Source organism: Mytilus edulis, chromosome 3 (genome assembly GCF_963676685.1).
Source record: "Mytilus edulis chromosome 3, xbMytEdul2.2, whole genome shotgun sequence".
In the NCBI taxonomy this organism is placed as follows: Eukaryota; Metazoa; Mollusca; class Bivalvia; order Mytilida; family Mytilidae; genus Mytilus; species Mytilus edulis.
Genome location: NC_092346.1, coordinates 68,738,201 through 68,754,867, shown reverse-complemented (window position 1 = coordinate 68,754,867; position 16,667 = coordinate 68,738,201). Strand labels below are relative to the sequence as shown.

The following is a 16,667-nucleotide window of genomic DNA, read 5'->3' as shown; positions in this document are numbered from 1 at the left end:
TACATGTCAGACTCAGCTTTTAAATATTACATGGGACTATATATACTAACCTTAGGCTTATATTATGTCCCAGTTTTTACTTTATAATGTTGTTTCTTCGCGGCATCAAATAAAGGCTATTTATTCACTGATGCCGGATAGTTACCCTATTTTTAATCTAACTTGATTTAAAACTTTTATATCATGAGACAAACAATGCTTTACTTCATTCCTAATTTGTTACTTTTTTTGATTTTTATTGCATGCTATGTGTGTGAGAGTTCAACTTTGAATAACAGGTTGTTTTATATTAGGATGTTTTATGTTTTTATATTCGGTCAAAATTAATCTCCTATCACTCTTGTTTATTCAAGGGCATGTCATACAGTTTGAAACCCTGTCAAGGTCGTTAAACACTTCCATCATCATTGATCCTACGGTGATTTATTGATGAAAACTTGGTTTGCGTTTTTGCTATTCTTTACCCGATTCTATCAAATATGTAACCTAGTTATTAGAAAAAATACCTTCATGTGTTATTTTTTATTTATGTAAAATGAGGTCGAAATTTTAGATTGACTGATTCAGACACGTTTATTCAGATCTTTTGGTCTTTCAATATGTTACTGTAAAGATAAACATTATGTGTATTGCAATAGTTGAGAGGCGTGGTATAGTGGTTAGTGCATCGGACTACTAACACAAAGATTCCTGTTTCGATACCCGTTCCGGGGAGAAAATTTCAGGGACTGAAAAAAATTTTCGGCTCTTCCGCCCTTGACACCATTTGCGAGTATGGTCTTGAGGAAACGATGATAGTCCGTAGGAAGGGGACGATAAATGGCTGACCCGGTTAAGAGAGGGCCATATCTCTTGCACGTAAAAGACACCATTGTAGATGTCTAAAAAGAGCAGGCTAATGCCGCTACAAGGTGACACTCGCACCCGCAAAGTGGAACTGAAGGGATTAATATAAGTTGCAAAACTTGTTTCCCAATCCACTATAAATGAATATGTTTAAACTTTAAATAGTTTACTTTTTTCACACAATTGTTATTGAATTGAATTCATTGTCTATTTTCATCGAAAGAAAAATATCTACCGATGTGTTAGAAAAGAGAGAGGCGAAAGATATCAACGGGATATTCAAACTCAATTGCCAAAAGTGGAAAATAAACTGATAACTCCAAGGATAAAAAAGAAAAAGACAAACAATAGTACACATAAACACAATATAGAATACTCAAGATCACTAAAAACTGAACCCAACGACCCCCCCCCCTTAAAAAAAACCCAACCAAACTTGCGGAGATCTCAGGTGCTCCGAAATGGTAGGCAGATAATGGCCTGCTCCACATGTGACACCCGTCATGTTAGTACACACACAGTAATTTGTCTAATTCGATATGAGCCATGTCAATTTCTAGATGTAAATTAAGATTGATATATGAGGCAAAAGTGACTGTTTGTTATAACCTTTACCTCAAGTTCGATGGGATAGATGCGTTCAACAGCATAACCGAATTATTTAGTGAGAGAACATCATCTTTACAGCGGAAAGTCAATATAAAAGGGTGCTGGTAACTTCTTTTCTATTATCTAAAGACGTTCCTATATGAAGTCAGCCTTATCATATGAATAAGAAAAACAGTTGGTGCCCCTGGGAATGTCAACTGTTTCTTGAGAAAAAAAAATATTTTCAATACGAAACAGATATGTTGTAAACCAAGAAATAAAGCATCTTTTGTTTGAATCAGAGCATGCAAAGAAATTGCCACCGTTTAAATTTTGCAAATATCCCATAGTGCAAATTACACGGATGATTAATATTGACCATTTGGTTACCCAGGTATATATGGTCACCATAATTTTTACAATTTCGGGATTTAGCCGAGAAAATTGTTAATTTATTCTTGAAATGTATTGTCTTTACTTTGACACTTTCCTCGTTCAAATGTTATCTGGAATACATATATTTCTGATTATTCTTAAACTGATGAACTAGTAGATGACTCGTAGATATGTCTCTATATAGGCCTAGCTACGGTCTTTAGATTACGTCCGAATTTAAACTAATAATAAGTATAGTAAGTAAGTAAGTAAATTTTATTGAGAGTCGGGCATGATACAATTCAACAAGGTAAACATGAGCTCTGTAGAGTTCTTAACCGACTTGATATTAAAAACAAAAAACAAATTATAAGCACATATGACAAACTACACATACAATAAAACACATGCATAATATAATAGATAAGCAAACATGCATTAATCAAAGCAAGCAAGATAGAAGAAAGGAAAAGCAAATTTAACTGGCACACAGAAAAAAGCTAAGAAAAATAATAAAAAAAAAAAGCAAACAATAAACAGAACACAGGGCCAGAAGATTTTAGCTCTGAGACAGCAAAGTTATTGTCTACATGAGCTACAGAAGCAGTTTTCTAAAGAGCACCATGTAGAAATAAAATGTTTGAACTTTTCCAAAGTTGAGAGGCTCCGTGCATGGTCAGGCAGGGAGTTCCACAACTTTGCTGCCTCAAAGCTAAAACTCCAGTCCTTTTGCCATATACCTTGTAGTTCTTGGTTGTGGTAAATCAACTGTGAGTTTACATCTAAAATAATACGATACGAGTTATCTTTAAAATTTATTATATTTTGTAAGAACTCTGTACTGGATTTTGTCAAAATTTTGCCAGTTAGTTTCTAATGCCATGGTTCTCACGGCATGCGTCTGATTTTAAATTGGGAGTTTAGATTGTTCAAGTAGTTGTTCATATGAGTTATTGTAGTCATCGTAGATGAATTTGAGCGCTCGTTCTTGCAGTTTTTCATTTTTTTTGGTGTTGCGCTCGCTACAAAAATGCCATGTGAGTGGACAGTAAAAAGTAAAATCACAAAAATACTGAACTCAAAGGAAATCTAATCGGAAAGTCCAAAATCAAATGGCAAAATCAAATGACAAAACACATAAAAACGAATGGACAAGAACTGTCATATTCCTGACTTGGTACAGGCATTTTCAAATGTAGAAAAATGGTGGATTAAACCTGGTTTTATAGCGCTAAACCTCTCACTTTGATTACAGTCTCATCAAATTCCGTTTTATTTACAATGATACTTAAGTTTGACATGATGAAAGAATAGTAAATTGTCATTTTTCGGTCAGTTTGTTCAAGTGTGATCAAATTCTTTTCAGAACATTTAACTGTCTGGCTGCCTTTTTGCAAATATTAGATATGTGTTTGTTAAAGTCAAGCTTAAAATCAATGGTTACTTCAAGTATTTTTACTTCATCATCGCAGTTTGATGTTGTTCAAGTTCCATTTAAGTTGACTGAGACTATGTTGTTTTTATGTGTTTTACTACCAATTGCTATGGCTTGAAATTTTTCTGGATTAGCCTGCATTTTATTTTGTGAGAACCATGAGATTAGTGATAAGTGACCCACTGTCTTCCTCCAAGGATAATTAATAGCTGACTGCCAAAGAAGTCATCCAGATTTTGAAAGGGTATTGTCGTCTCAGCATTTGTTGTTGAATTATATAATTAATGCAAAGATTGTTTGAGTCTCGCTGTAGATATTATTTATCATTGACAGTCAATAAAGATAAGAAATAGGATCTAAGTAACAAATGTAGGGTACGAAAAGATAAATAGGGCGACGTTATCCCAATTTACTATTTGTCAAAAGAGGGCAGCACTGCGTGAACCGGAAATAAGAGTTGAAATTAACAAAATTGAAAACAGAAAAGAAATGCCAGGTACAAAGATTGAAAGAAGTAATTAGAAAAATCTACTGAATGACATGCAGTCTTTCTCAGTGCAAGACTTTATTTGACTGTCCATAGAACAAAGTTTACTGATGATCTTGTTTGGAAATTCTTTTTTTGCAATATCAGAACAAGGATTTGTATAGTCTCACTATACAAATCCTTGATCAGAATATAGATTTCATTACATCATGTATTTTTTCATAATTGTTTGTATTTTACTACCATGTTTATCCATTCGGTCATTAATACTATTCATTGCAAATTTGTTTGTGCCATTCAATTTTTGTCTTTTAAATGTCTATTTGAAGATATCCTCACCTCGCCCCCAATTTTAATTCAAATTCCAGTTGAATAATTGGAAAATCATGATTGTTGTTTTAATTCGCTTTGGTGTAAATTCTGAATGTATTTATAGCTTTGTATGAGTTCAGAGTAAAACTTTGAAGATTTTTTGAAAATGAAAACACACAGCTTGGTCCCTTTGATCTGAAACAATAAAGTATAACAATACACTATTATAACCAAAACATGATAAAATTTATTCAACACACAAAAAAAAAGTGTAGTCAGAATTTTACCGTGCTTTATTTATAAGTCAATGAAACAATACCCTAACCAAAGCATGATTAAGAGTACTCGTTATTCTAATTCAACACAAAATAAAACTTTGACAGAATCCCACTTTATTAAGAAAGGATTATCTTTTTTTTTTTAACAATAAACACTATCCAAAACATCATGATTCAACACCAAAAAAAATGCTGTCTCACTTTATTTTGAGACAATGACAACAATTATACTTATAAGAATATACTTGCCAAAACTTGATTACAAAGTTACTATATATCTCAACTTGTACGATTCGCTCGTGTATGTAACAATGTATTAGATTTTAGCGAGAGAAATTTATGTATTACTGAAAAATTATTACACCAGGGTTTTCGATATCACAAACTGGTCAAAACATTTACTAAATTTTATCACCGGTATAAGGAAATAATTCGTAAATATAACTCAACATGCAGACATCTTATACGTTCAGGTATTTCACATCCAAAATTTTATGGAAATATTCTTTATAAAGCACAAAAATGTCAGTATTCTCCTCAGAAACTAACAAAACCTTTAAATAGACTTATTAAAAGGGGATATAGTTACGATACTGTTGTCAGGTCATTAAAGATTGCATATTTTGGCTTTAACATTGATTCACTGATAGGGTCTTTGCATCGGAACTAAACACATTTATTTCTTAAAAAAACAGTTGTTGGCATGACACGGGTTATGTTCTTCTCATATATTTTATGATAGTATGATACTAAACCCCTAACGGGAGGGATTGTACCTGATATTCATATGATGAAGACATAATCTTTCAATCAGTTTAATTGAGGTCTGGAGCTGGCATGTCAGTTAACTGCTAGTAGTCTGTTGTTATTTATGTATTATTGTCATTTTATTTATTTTCTTTTGTTACATCTTTTGACATCAGACTCGGACTTCTCTTGAACTGAATTTTAATGTGCGTATTGTTATTGTTTTACTTTTCTACATTGGCTAGAGGTATAGGGGGAGGGTTGAGATCTCATAAACATGTTTAACCCCGCCGCAATTTTGCGCCTGTCCCAAGTCAGGAGCCTCTGGCCTTTGTTAGTCTTGTATGATTTTAAATTTTAGTTTCTTGTGTATAATTCGGAGTTTAGTATGACGTCCATTATCACTGTACTATTATGCATATTTTAGGGGCCAGCTGAAGGACACCTACGGGTGCGGGAATTCTCGCTACATTGAAGACCCATTGGTTGCCTTCGGCTGTTGTTTGCTCTATGGTCGGGTGGTTGTCGCTTTGACATATTCACCATTTCCTTTCTCAATTTTACTAAACACAAAACCAATTAAAATTTGGCGTTAACGTGTAGGGTGCGAACATGTATGGTGGGAACGTGAAAGGGGGCGAACATGAGTGGGTGCGAACGTGAATGGGCGCGAACGGACACGGATTCTCCTCACGCCAGCGGTACCTCGAATGACTGAATACCACCGTTATTATCCAAATAACACTTGTAATGACCTTTAACACTTGAAATAATAATATAAGAATATATTGGTGATTTTAACACATTGGTTATTAAATAAAATCATATTATTTAATATTAGAGTGGGTGGCCCATATAATTTCTAGTCCTATAATATAAGACTCTGAAGGTTCATATTTTTTAAAACAGTTGGACTGAATAACCAATGCAAGCTTTTAGAAAAATTATTTGACTCCCTAGTTGTGCCTATTGCTCTATATGGTATGGGGAATAGGCAAACAACACAGAGATTCAGATCACTTTGAAAAGCATCAAATGCTGCATGTTTAGCCGAGCTGAATAGATTGCCTTTATATACCAGATTAGAATTTTCAGCAATAAAATATTGGCTTCATATACTTGAGTCAAATAATTCACTTGCCCTAAAAATATATAAAGCAACTTTTAGAAAAAAATAACTCTTAGATAATAAATATGAAAAATCTTATTTCAAGACTTGGGATTTCATTTTATTAATCTAAATCCTATTGATATTAAAGATGTATTTAAAACCAATTCAAGAGAGAATCAACAATATAGCCTTCCAGAAGCAAGAGACTGGTCAACATCAATCAAAATAATTTTTTTTTTACTACATGTAGATAAAATTTTTGTTCGCTTTGGAGATTCCGTATATCGTCAGGTTATCAGAATTCCAATGGGGTCAATTATTTTTTTTGTCACATTAGCCAAAACAATATATTTTTCGCCACTTTACTATTTTTTGCCCCAAGTAAAATATATATTTTTTTTGTATAAATTTTCCTTTTCCACCCCCCCCCCCCCCCCCCCCCCCCTTAATAAGATGAGTTTGACCCACTGTCGTCTATTATTATTCTTTCAAACTAATCTTAGAGTCTACATTGTAATCAATAAAACAAGACATTTACTTTTAAAAAGAAGAACTTTATCTTTAACTAAAAAGGTGGAAAATTTATTATATTTTGAACAACTTTAAAAGAAGGGGGCCACTTACTTTTAAAAAATAAAGAAGATATAAGTCCCTAAATATAACAAAATTCTTGGACATGTTTTAACCATATAATACCAGAAACAACAAAACAAAAGTTTTTATCACTAGAAATTGACCCCTCATTTAAGGTGTAGTCATTACATTGAAGGGTTACTCTCATTCAAGGGATTGTTCCAAGTTCTTCCCAACTTTTTGAATAGATTTCTTCATAAAGACAGTTTTCTTTTCTAGACCATTGTAAAAGAAAAAGTTGAGAAGTAAAACTATGCTTGAAACATGTGTGTCACTGAAACGACTCTAAAGTACCCATTCGAATCAATTATCTATATCAAAGTCAAAGGATAATGTTTTCAATCAGAAATTTTTTTGCTTTTGAACATTTTTCGTCATAATAACAGTTTTCTTTTCTGGACTATGATCATTAAAAGAAGGAGAGGAGACGTAAAAATTTTGCTTCAAACATGTGCGTCGCAAAGTGGTTAATACATTCCTTTATCATATGTAACATGTGACGGACACCATTTAACCATATAATTTTGTCAAATAATATACAATCAACACCTTTATTAATTAGTCCTTTGTTGTCCATAGCTATAAAATGCAATCAGCTGATTATTGATTTTCTGTCAAAATCTTAATGAGTTTAAGGTGAATTCCGAGTATTGTCCAATCAGGTAAAGTCTGAGAAACCCGAAAATAGTAAATAAACAAGATGGCTAAAAATAAATCGTTATATATATTTTTTTCACCAAATTCTTTCGCCAATAACAAATTTTAATCGCCACAATTTTTATTTTTTTGGCAAATTGCGAAAATGGCGACCACCAGCGGAAACCCTGATAATTTATAATAAAACAATTTACCGAAAACAAATATGACAGACCTGAACCAACGACAACCACTGATTTATTGTCAATATCATAATTGAATTTGAATTTGAGGAATGTCTCAACATATACTGATTACAGCTTTATATGTAAATAACAATAGGTGACATCAGACGTATTTTGTTTTCAAAATATATTTACAATACACATTTTCTAATTTTAAAAGTAAATATATACATGATGTATATTTATAATATTTATCTAAGTTACTAAGCTGTTTTGTGTTTTTAAGGGACAACATTTCTATTAATTTTAAAGTTGCAGGCCTTGATCAGTAATATTTTATTTTTCAGCACAAAGAAAAAGAAAAGCAGAAGCTTCAACAACAGTTGATGAGAACTGTCCAGCAGTAGCTATGTTTAGACAGTATCAGTTAGAACTGGACACCAAACATGATAAACATGAAAGATTAGTTAAACTAAGTAGAGATGTCACTATAGAAAGTAAACGAACCATTTTCTTGCTACAAAGACTTACTGGGTAATAGCAATGTGTTTGGTTCAATTGATCACTTAAACTTCTTCTCTACTAGCAAACAAAAAAAACAACAAAATATAACAATGATAACACTAATGCCCAACATAAATGTAAATTTTGTGACTGGTGATCGTTACTTCAAACTTCCTGCAAAAACGGAATTCTTATAACCAGCTTTTCGTTGTTTTAAGAGGAATGAAAGGTTTGATGCTATGAAGTTAACATTTGGCAACCCCTTGTATGATAAAAGAATGTTTTCTCAAAGAGTTCCTGTTAGAAATTATGTAATAAAAATTAAGAATTTCTGACTCTGGTCCTCATCCAATATTCCCTTTTAAAATATTGGATTGTTCCAAATATCTGGATTTTGGAACCTTCTGTTTTTTCATCCTTGTTTACATGTATATAGTTTCTAGCACATCTAGTTTGGAACAAGTTTTTCTACAACATAACATTGTACTCTTTTCCAATCCAATTTAATTTATTTGAATAAAATATTGTTTAAACTAAACTAAACTACTCTTTTCAGGAAACCCTACCTTTCATTTTTCTAAATATACTGATAGTCATCTGCATTTTATAATTGTTCTACATGAATTTAAATAACATACAGGAAAGCCATATGTCTGTGTCAACAGTTTATTTGATAAAGACAATATTTGGTACAAGCTTTTCTTGCAAAGCACAGGTACTTGTCATAGAACTTTTTTCCTTATATACCTTAAACATATGTTATATTAAGGTATATAGGGGAAACATTCTGAGACAAGCGCCTGTGTTGTAAAGGCTCTCTGTGTAACATATATATTTATAAAAAGAAATTTGTATAAAAACATTTAGTACTGTAAGAGACTTATTCATATTTATTTTAAAGTTTGTTTCTAGGAATGTGTAAACATAGTAAAATGTATCCCTGGGCAAAAGCATAACTAAGTGTATAATTCTACATTTTTTTTCTGTTTTCATTTTATATGACAACTTCCAACTTTTTTTTACTTCGATATAACAATAAGGAGTTGTGGAATGATTTCCAATGAGACAACTATCCACCAAAATTCAAATGAAGTAGTTGTAAGCAACTATAAACAACCATACAGCCTTCAATTATGAGAAAACCACATAATGAATTGCCCTGACATTATAAATATGAAACAATTCAATTGAGAAAACCACATAATGAATTGCCCTGACATTATAAATATGAAACAATTCAATTGAGAAAACTAACAGCCTAATTCATAACAAAACAATTAAAAAGTAAAACAAATATTACAAAAATGAAACCAACAACCACTGAACTGCAGTGGACCTAGGATAGTGGTGTAACAGTACAGCATAAGAACAAACTATAAAATCAGTTGAAAAAGGCTTAATTCATGAGATGGATACAACTAGAAATACATCTAACAAAAAACACAGATGATGGAAGTTTTTAACAACCTTGACTGGCTATACAGCCCTTGAATAGTCGGTAAAGCACAGAATGGAAGTGGACAGGTACTACATCCAAAAAACAAAAAGACACCAAGTACAAATCTGAGAGTACTCGCATTAACGTTAACTGACATCTAGTTCAAAGCCAAAAACAACTAATGATTGACTCAATAAATCTTATAGATAGTTTATCTTTTATAACCAGGTCCTCACCCGACATCAAAATACTAGAAGAAGCTTTGGAGAAATTAAAGGCCATAGAGAACACCAAACTGTTGTCAATAGCAAAGGAACTAGACCAAGAAGATCCATACAAGTTTCTGAGAGCTTATTCACCAGGTATTTCTAAGGAAAAATAGGTTTCTGTCCATATTTGCATTAGTTTTAGCAGGGCTCCTACACTTTCAGAATCATATATAGTGAAATGTGATATAGCATTCAGACCATGAAAAGTAGAATTAGTGAGATATTAGGAAAACAATAAAATTTCTACACAAAGGAGAGAAGAGGCAGGCCTTCTTTCAATATGTAATCAGCAATTGTATTTAAAATATCAAATATAGCAATACAAAGGCTGGGTTTATATTACAACAATGGATGAATAACACATGCCTGTCAACAATTAACAACTGCCACGTGCACTGGTTCAGAGTTCCCTGGCTTGGAATAAGCGCACACAGATTGGGGGCCTGGTTTAACATGATTGTGAGCACTATTTCCCTTTTTACTTCTAATCTTCGACAGTGGTGAAGCAACGCAACATAAAAAAAAGCAGTAATAATCTGTTGGAAAGAGCTTGACTCATCAGATCAATACATAGTACTAAAACAAATAACAAAAGACACACAGTTCTGAGCTAAAACTATTCACAGTTGAAAGTTAGTTGAAGCCCTATTTCAACTATAATATTTTCCCAGGCTTATATGCCAATCATTAGACCTCTGAAGGATTAAGTCTAACAACTTCATAAGCTGTCAGAGAAAAGCATGACCAAAATATTAGTATCAACACAATATAGGGCCATAAGTGATTAACATTTCAGTATATCCCTGTTCTTTCTATTTTGCATAAACCTATTTTTAAGATCTGTGTAAAATTTCAAGAGTAAGATAAGAACATGTCATTTTTAGGTGTATCCCTAAAATTCAACATGAGTAAAAAGTGAATGAGTTGTTGATTTATATAAATACATAGTATTCTTTTGGGAAATTGTGTGATATAGATATAAGATATATAAATAATAAAATTGAGAATGGAAATGGGGAATGTGCTAAAGAGACAACAACCCAACCATAGAAAAAAACACAACAGCAGAAGGTCACCAACAGGTCTTCAATGTAACGAAAAATTCCCGTTTTTTTTATCAATATTATTTATTCTTTGTTGTAGGATTACAAGAATACATTGAAGCAGTTTCATTCTATCATTATCTTAAGAACAAAAAACTAGTTACTTTAGAAGAAGTACAAAAAGACCTCACATTCAAGTCTACTTGTTCATCTGTGGATGGTATAGATAATGAACTTTCACAACTCACTACGCAAAAAGTCGAAAATGGAAATTCTGAAAAAACTAAAATTCCAGACACACAGTGTAAAGTCATTTGTAATGAATCTGAAATGGATAAAGAACTGAGAGAAGTACAAGTACATGTACCACCAACAGAGTATTTTTTAGGGCTAGCTGATTTGACAGGAGAGTTAATGAGACTTGCTGTTGGAAGTGTAGGGAAGGGGGATTTAGATACACCTTTTCAAGTTCGTGACTTTTTACAATTAATGCAGTCTGGTTTTGTGTCATTTGGAAACTGTGGACGTGAAATTGGAAGGAAACTGAGCACATTAAGACAGAGTCTTCAGAAAGTAGAAACAGCATGCTATACATTACAAGTACGAGGATCAGAAATACCTAAACATATGTTAGTAGATGTACTAAGTTCTGGACCATCAGATTATGGCTCAAACTTTGACAATGATATGGCAGCTAATGATGATTAAACAATTGTTTTTTTTACATGTGACTCAGTAAAACATTATAATAAATCATTAAATGCAGCTAAAGTTGTTTAATTCAAAGAGTACCATAGAGATGTATTCTGTGGATAGGTGTCTACTTTCATACCATGGTACAATTTTGTATATGAGTTCCAATTTTAGAACTAACCTTTTTCATTTTTGCTCAAGTTTATAGATTCTCATCTCTCTTTGTATATTTTTAAATTATTGTAGCTCTTTGTTGTTATATACTGGATTTATTGTTCATGAAAATCAGATCATATGTCGAAGGGTATTTATCCCATATGGCAATATTAGTAATTTGTAAGTGCCAACTTATATACTTTATGTAAATTTATTAGTAAACAGCAAATAGTTACAAATGATATTAATATACCATTGAACAATAAAACTCAAAGAATTAAAACATTTATAAATGAGAATATTGGAACTAAAGTTTCTAACTAAGAAATAGAAAAACCAACCTGTAAATGTATAGCTAATTATACAAGACATTTGCAGAATCCAACATGATGGTCATCTGAATACAGAATCCAGGTATGAAAAGATATTACTGGTAAGAATGGATTTTTTTCAGACAACTAGAAAGCATGCAGTTCATTTGGATAAGTCATTCATCAATGTGATATGATTATGAATAATACATATGGAATATACTATGATTACATTTCAGCATAGAAAACATATGATAACAATAATAAATATAAAGTAATATTCCATGGTGTGACACAAACTTTTCAGAAATATACTTTGGGGAATAAGAAAGTTTTAATTTTTAAGACAAACTACTGTTTTGATAGTCCAAAAACTCTTATGTATTCCTTATGGTTATTATACATGCTCCAAAAAGAGAAGGTTTCTGTTAAGTCTGTCATCTGCCTATCCCATCTTCCAATAAAATATTAGTTGTACTCAGTAACTACAAATCAGGACTCTTTTCATTTTGAATCAATCCATATAGTGTCATTTCCTGTCGTATCCAATGCTCATATATGTAATTTTTTTTTATCTGTATTGTAGAGTGCCTGTAAAACTCTGTCAAAGAGACCCAATTAAAATACTCATGGAAAGATTTTTGTGTTTGTTTCTACTAAAAAAGCAGCCAACAACATTCCTACTGCTGTTTGACCTTGAGGTTTTAAGATAAAATACATAAAAATAGAAGTTCTAAAGTGTCTGTGTTGCTCTCCTGGATCTAAGTGCATCTTTAACAATCACAACTCTCCAACATTGTAGACTTTTTAAAAATATTTTTAACTAAATTCTCTTTTAGCACAAATAAATCAAGGGGCCAGTGTGAGCTTTTCCCATCACGAGACATCTGTCAAGATCAGTTGACTTGTATAAACTTTATGCAGTTCAGTATTTCTCTTAGTATATATTATTAGCTTGAATATTGAAATAAGCTAGGGGACATTGGTTCATTGCATGATGGAAAGATGATTAGTACAAGATATTAACAAATTCAATTATAAGTTCACAACCGTGTGAATTCGAATCCATTGAGGTAAATAAAGTTTGTCGGCATTAAAAATTTAGATCTTATGGCTTATGCTGTTGGGTGTAATTTTCAGACTTTTGATAAATTTTGTTGCAGACATTAATTTGACATATATTGAAAAAGCAAGAAGTCACAATAGAATTTTAGTTCAGGAAGTGTTGCCTCCCCTATAACACTCAAATTCATGCATACTAATTTTGTATAGCTGGCAGTTTTTAACGACTTCGATTGGCTATACAGCCCGCACATGGACGGTTGCTTTGGCCAAAGAATAGTATAACAAATAAACTACAATTCCCAGCTTTGACGGAGGCTAAAAGCGAGATTTAGGTATGCTGTTTTTTAAGTTATAAGCATGCCCAAAATAAAGAGATGAATGAGAAATATAATATTGACAATCGGATGATGTAAAAATCACCAATTAGCTTGGTAATTAGTTTGCTAGACATATATACATTGTCACATCAGACCTATCTTCGAATTGAAAGAGTTGGTATTGCTTTGTTTTCTAAAAAAAGAATAATCAACGTAGATACAAGTATCTTGTCTTAGGAAGGGATAAATCCTACTTTGTAAAGAACCACTCTGATTCAAACACAAAATTAGCTGAAACTGACATTATCAAGATGCTTGATTTCTTGATTGACAACATATTTGTTTCGTTTGGAGGACGTGTTTTTCAACTGATTGTCGGCATTCATTTGTATCAATTATGGCCCTCTTCTTGTCGACTTACTTCTTTATTGTTATGAGGCTGACTCCATACAGGAACTTCCTACGAAGAAATATAAGAAGTTAGCAATATCCTTTAACTCTACTTTAAGCTATAAAGATGATGTTCTCTCACTATAAAATTCAAAACTTGGTGACTATGTTGATCCCATCGCACTAAAGATAAAGGATACAACAGACAAAATAAGGTCGGCCTCATATCTTGATTTACATCTAGAAATTGATAATGTAGGTCGGTTGGAAACAAAACTTTACGACAAAAGAGATGATTTCAGCTTCCCAATTGTGAACATTCCATTCCTCTGTAGCAACATTCCAGCAGCGCCTGCAAACGGAGGAAATATCTCCCAATTGATACGATATTCCCGGGCTTGTATTTCCTATCATGATTCCTTAATAGAGGGCTGCTGCTCACAAGAATGCTATTAAACCAAGAGTTCCAAATGGTGAAGTTGAAATCATAACTTTGTAAATTTTACGGACGCCATCACGAGTTGGTTGACCGTTATGGAATAACCGTTTCACATATACTATCGGATATGTTCTGTATGTCGTAACTACAATCCCATTCCCTTTTCACGAATATGACCTACCGAATTAGACAATTTTCCGGGTTTGAAATAACACGAGCAAACGACGGATGATATGTGGAGCAGGATCTGCTTACACTTCCGGAGCACCTGAGATCACCCCAAGTTTTTGGTGATGTTCGTGTTACTTTGTCTTTTGTTTTCTATGTTGTGTATTGTGTTCTATTATTTGTCTGTTTGTCTTTTTCTATTTTAGCAATGGCGTTGTCAGTTTATTTCGATCTATGAGTTTGACTGTCCCTCTGGTATCTTTCGCCCCTCTTTAATACAAGGGAAAATAAAACTCTTAGTTTTTCGAATGATTTTCATATTTATGTTATGAACAGTAAACTTAATGAAACAAATGTTTGCACCATTGATATTGTATATCCGCGATAATAGTGGTAAGCTTATTTCAATATTCAAGATTTTAATACATACCAAGGGAATACTAAAATGTATAAATTTGTCTGGGTTTCAATGTTGCTAGAAGTCGTACTCACAGTGTAGATACTATTCTGTACGCTATCCGGAAGTCGCGATTTTCGAAGCGAGAACTTTTTGGATCACATTTTAAATTTGATGGGTATACTGAATTAAACGGTAAGTTGATCATCTGTACATTGCTTAATGATTAATTCAGCCGACATCGATATTCTCAAATGGTTTAGAATTAAATTCCGCACATTCAATATTCGTTTCTTTGCCTTAATTGTACACCACTTTGTCAAGTGGGGGGTTATAGTGATAAAGAAGTCCGTCTTTCCGTTCGTCCGTTGGACCGGTGCAATATGTTTCGTCGGTTTTGTAAGCGCATCTCCTCATAAACCACTTAATATACATTGGGGGTTCCGGCCATTTTTAAACGGAGAGGGGTCCAATCCAGGAGAAAAGGGGATTCCAAATACATGTTCCCATACAAATGAATTGATAGTTAAAAAAGGGTTTCAAACTGCCGGATCCCCTTTTTTTGAATCCGTCACTGATATAACTATTAATTAATCTTATTCGGATTCCTTATCATAAATGATAATGATTGTATTGTGTACCGTCTATTTCGAATTTTAGTAAAAATCTTTTATGAGGTTACTTTATACAAGATACGGACTTGAACATTACATTATATGGGGGCACCCATCAGGCATTTGCAACACCTCCTAAACCAATCATTAAAGTTTTCTGAAATTGCTCCATTTTTACTCGATTAATGCATTATGGACCTTCTATTTCTGTAAACTTACCAAAATTTTATCCCATGAATTATCCCCCGACGCAAAGCTGTCTTTATCCATTTTTTGTTATTTTAAAAGACAATCTTGATTTATGTTATCATCAATTGGTCAACGGCGGACGGTGTAAATAATCTTTAAAAATGTAATAGCTAAACAGATAACTGTAACGATGCACTATTACAAAGTCCACAAGCGAATCATGTATTACTTTTTAGGCATTTTATTTTAAATAAGACTGATGGAACAAAAATACAATTATTTTGCCGTCTAAAAAATTCATCAGAAATATATTTGTATTGTCTGATGAAAGTAATTACACGTTATAGTTCCCTGGATAGTTCATAATATCACATATACACGTATATACCTTCAAATTGCTGTTGTTTTTTTCTTCAAAATCACGACTGGTCATACAGTCAAAAAATCTGAAATCGCTTCTAGAATACAGTCAGTTCTAGACTGATCGTACAGTAATTTATTTTGGGATCCTCAAGGAAAACATATTTTTTTATGGGAAATACGAATATTCTACTTTAATACGAAAAGAATATTGAAACAGTATATATTTAACTGTAAACTGATGCAAATATTTGCAATAAAAGATTATTTGCTTTGTACTACGAGAGCAAAATTGTCCATCGATTTCACTTTTTTCTACCAAGTTGATGTGATGCACACGTATATTTTATATTCCAATGCATGTTTTTGTTACAGTTACTCATATTTATGATGCTATATATACCTTGAAGATGTTCAAAGCACTTTGTAGATATAGGAGTAAACAAATGATGAAAAAAGTTACCGTAGGCAAAACCGTCCTGTTAGCCAGTTGGAAATCATCACTTCGAAAATCGCGACTTCCGGATAGCGTACAGAATAGTATCTACACTGTGGTACTTAGTAAACATACATATTTTTTAGTTTTCTATTTTTGTTTATCCTTACGTTTTTTGAAAACTACAATTATAGGAATACATGCGAGCACACTCGTTGATATGTTACAGACTGGGTTTTCCTGAT

The 16,667-nt window shown here is 32.5% G+C and overlaps 1 protein-coding gene across 1 annotated transcript; it reads left to right on the top strand.

Moving 5' to 3' along the window:
- Positions 1-3,630: 3,630 nt before the first annotated feature.
- LOC139517243 (translin-associated protein X-like) lies at positions 3,631-11,652 on the top strand. Its single transcript, XM_071308077.1, has 4 exons — positions 3,631-3,740; positions 7,981-8,167; positions 9,804-9,937; positions 10,988-11,652. Exons 1-4 carry the CDS (start codon positions 3,734-3,736, stop codon positions 11,593-11,595), a joined length of 936 nt encoding a protein of 311 aa, XP_071164178.1. The 5' UTR covers positions 3,631-3,733; the 3' UTR covers positions 11,596-11,652.
- The last annotated feature ends 5,015 nt before the right edge of the window (positions 11,653-16,667 follow it).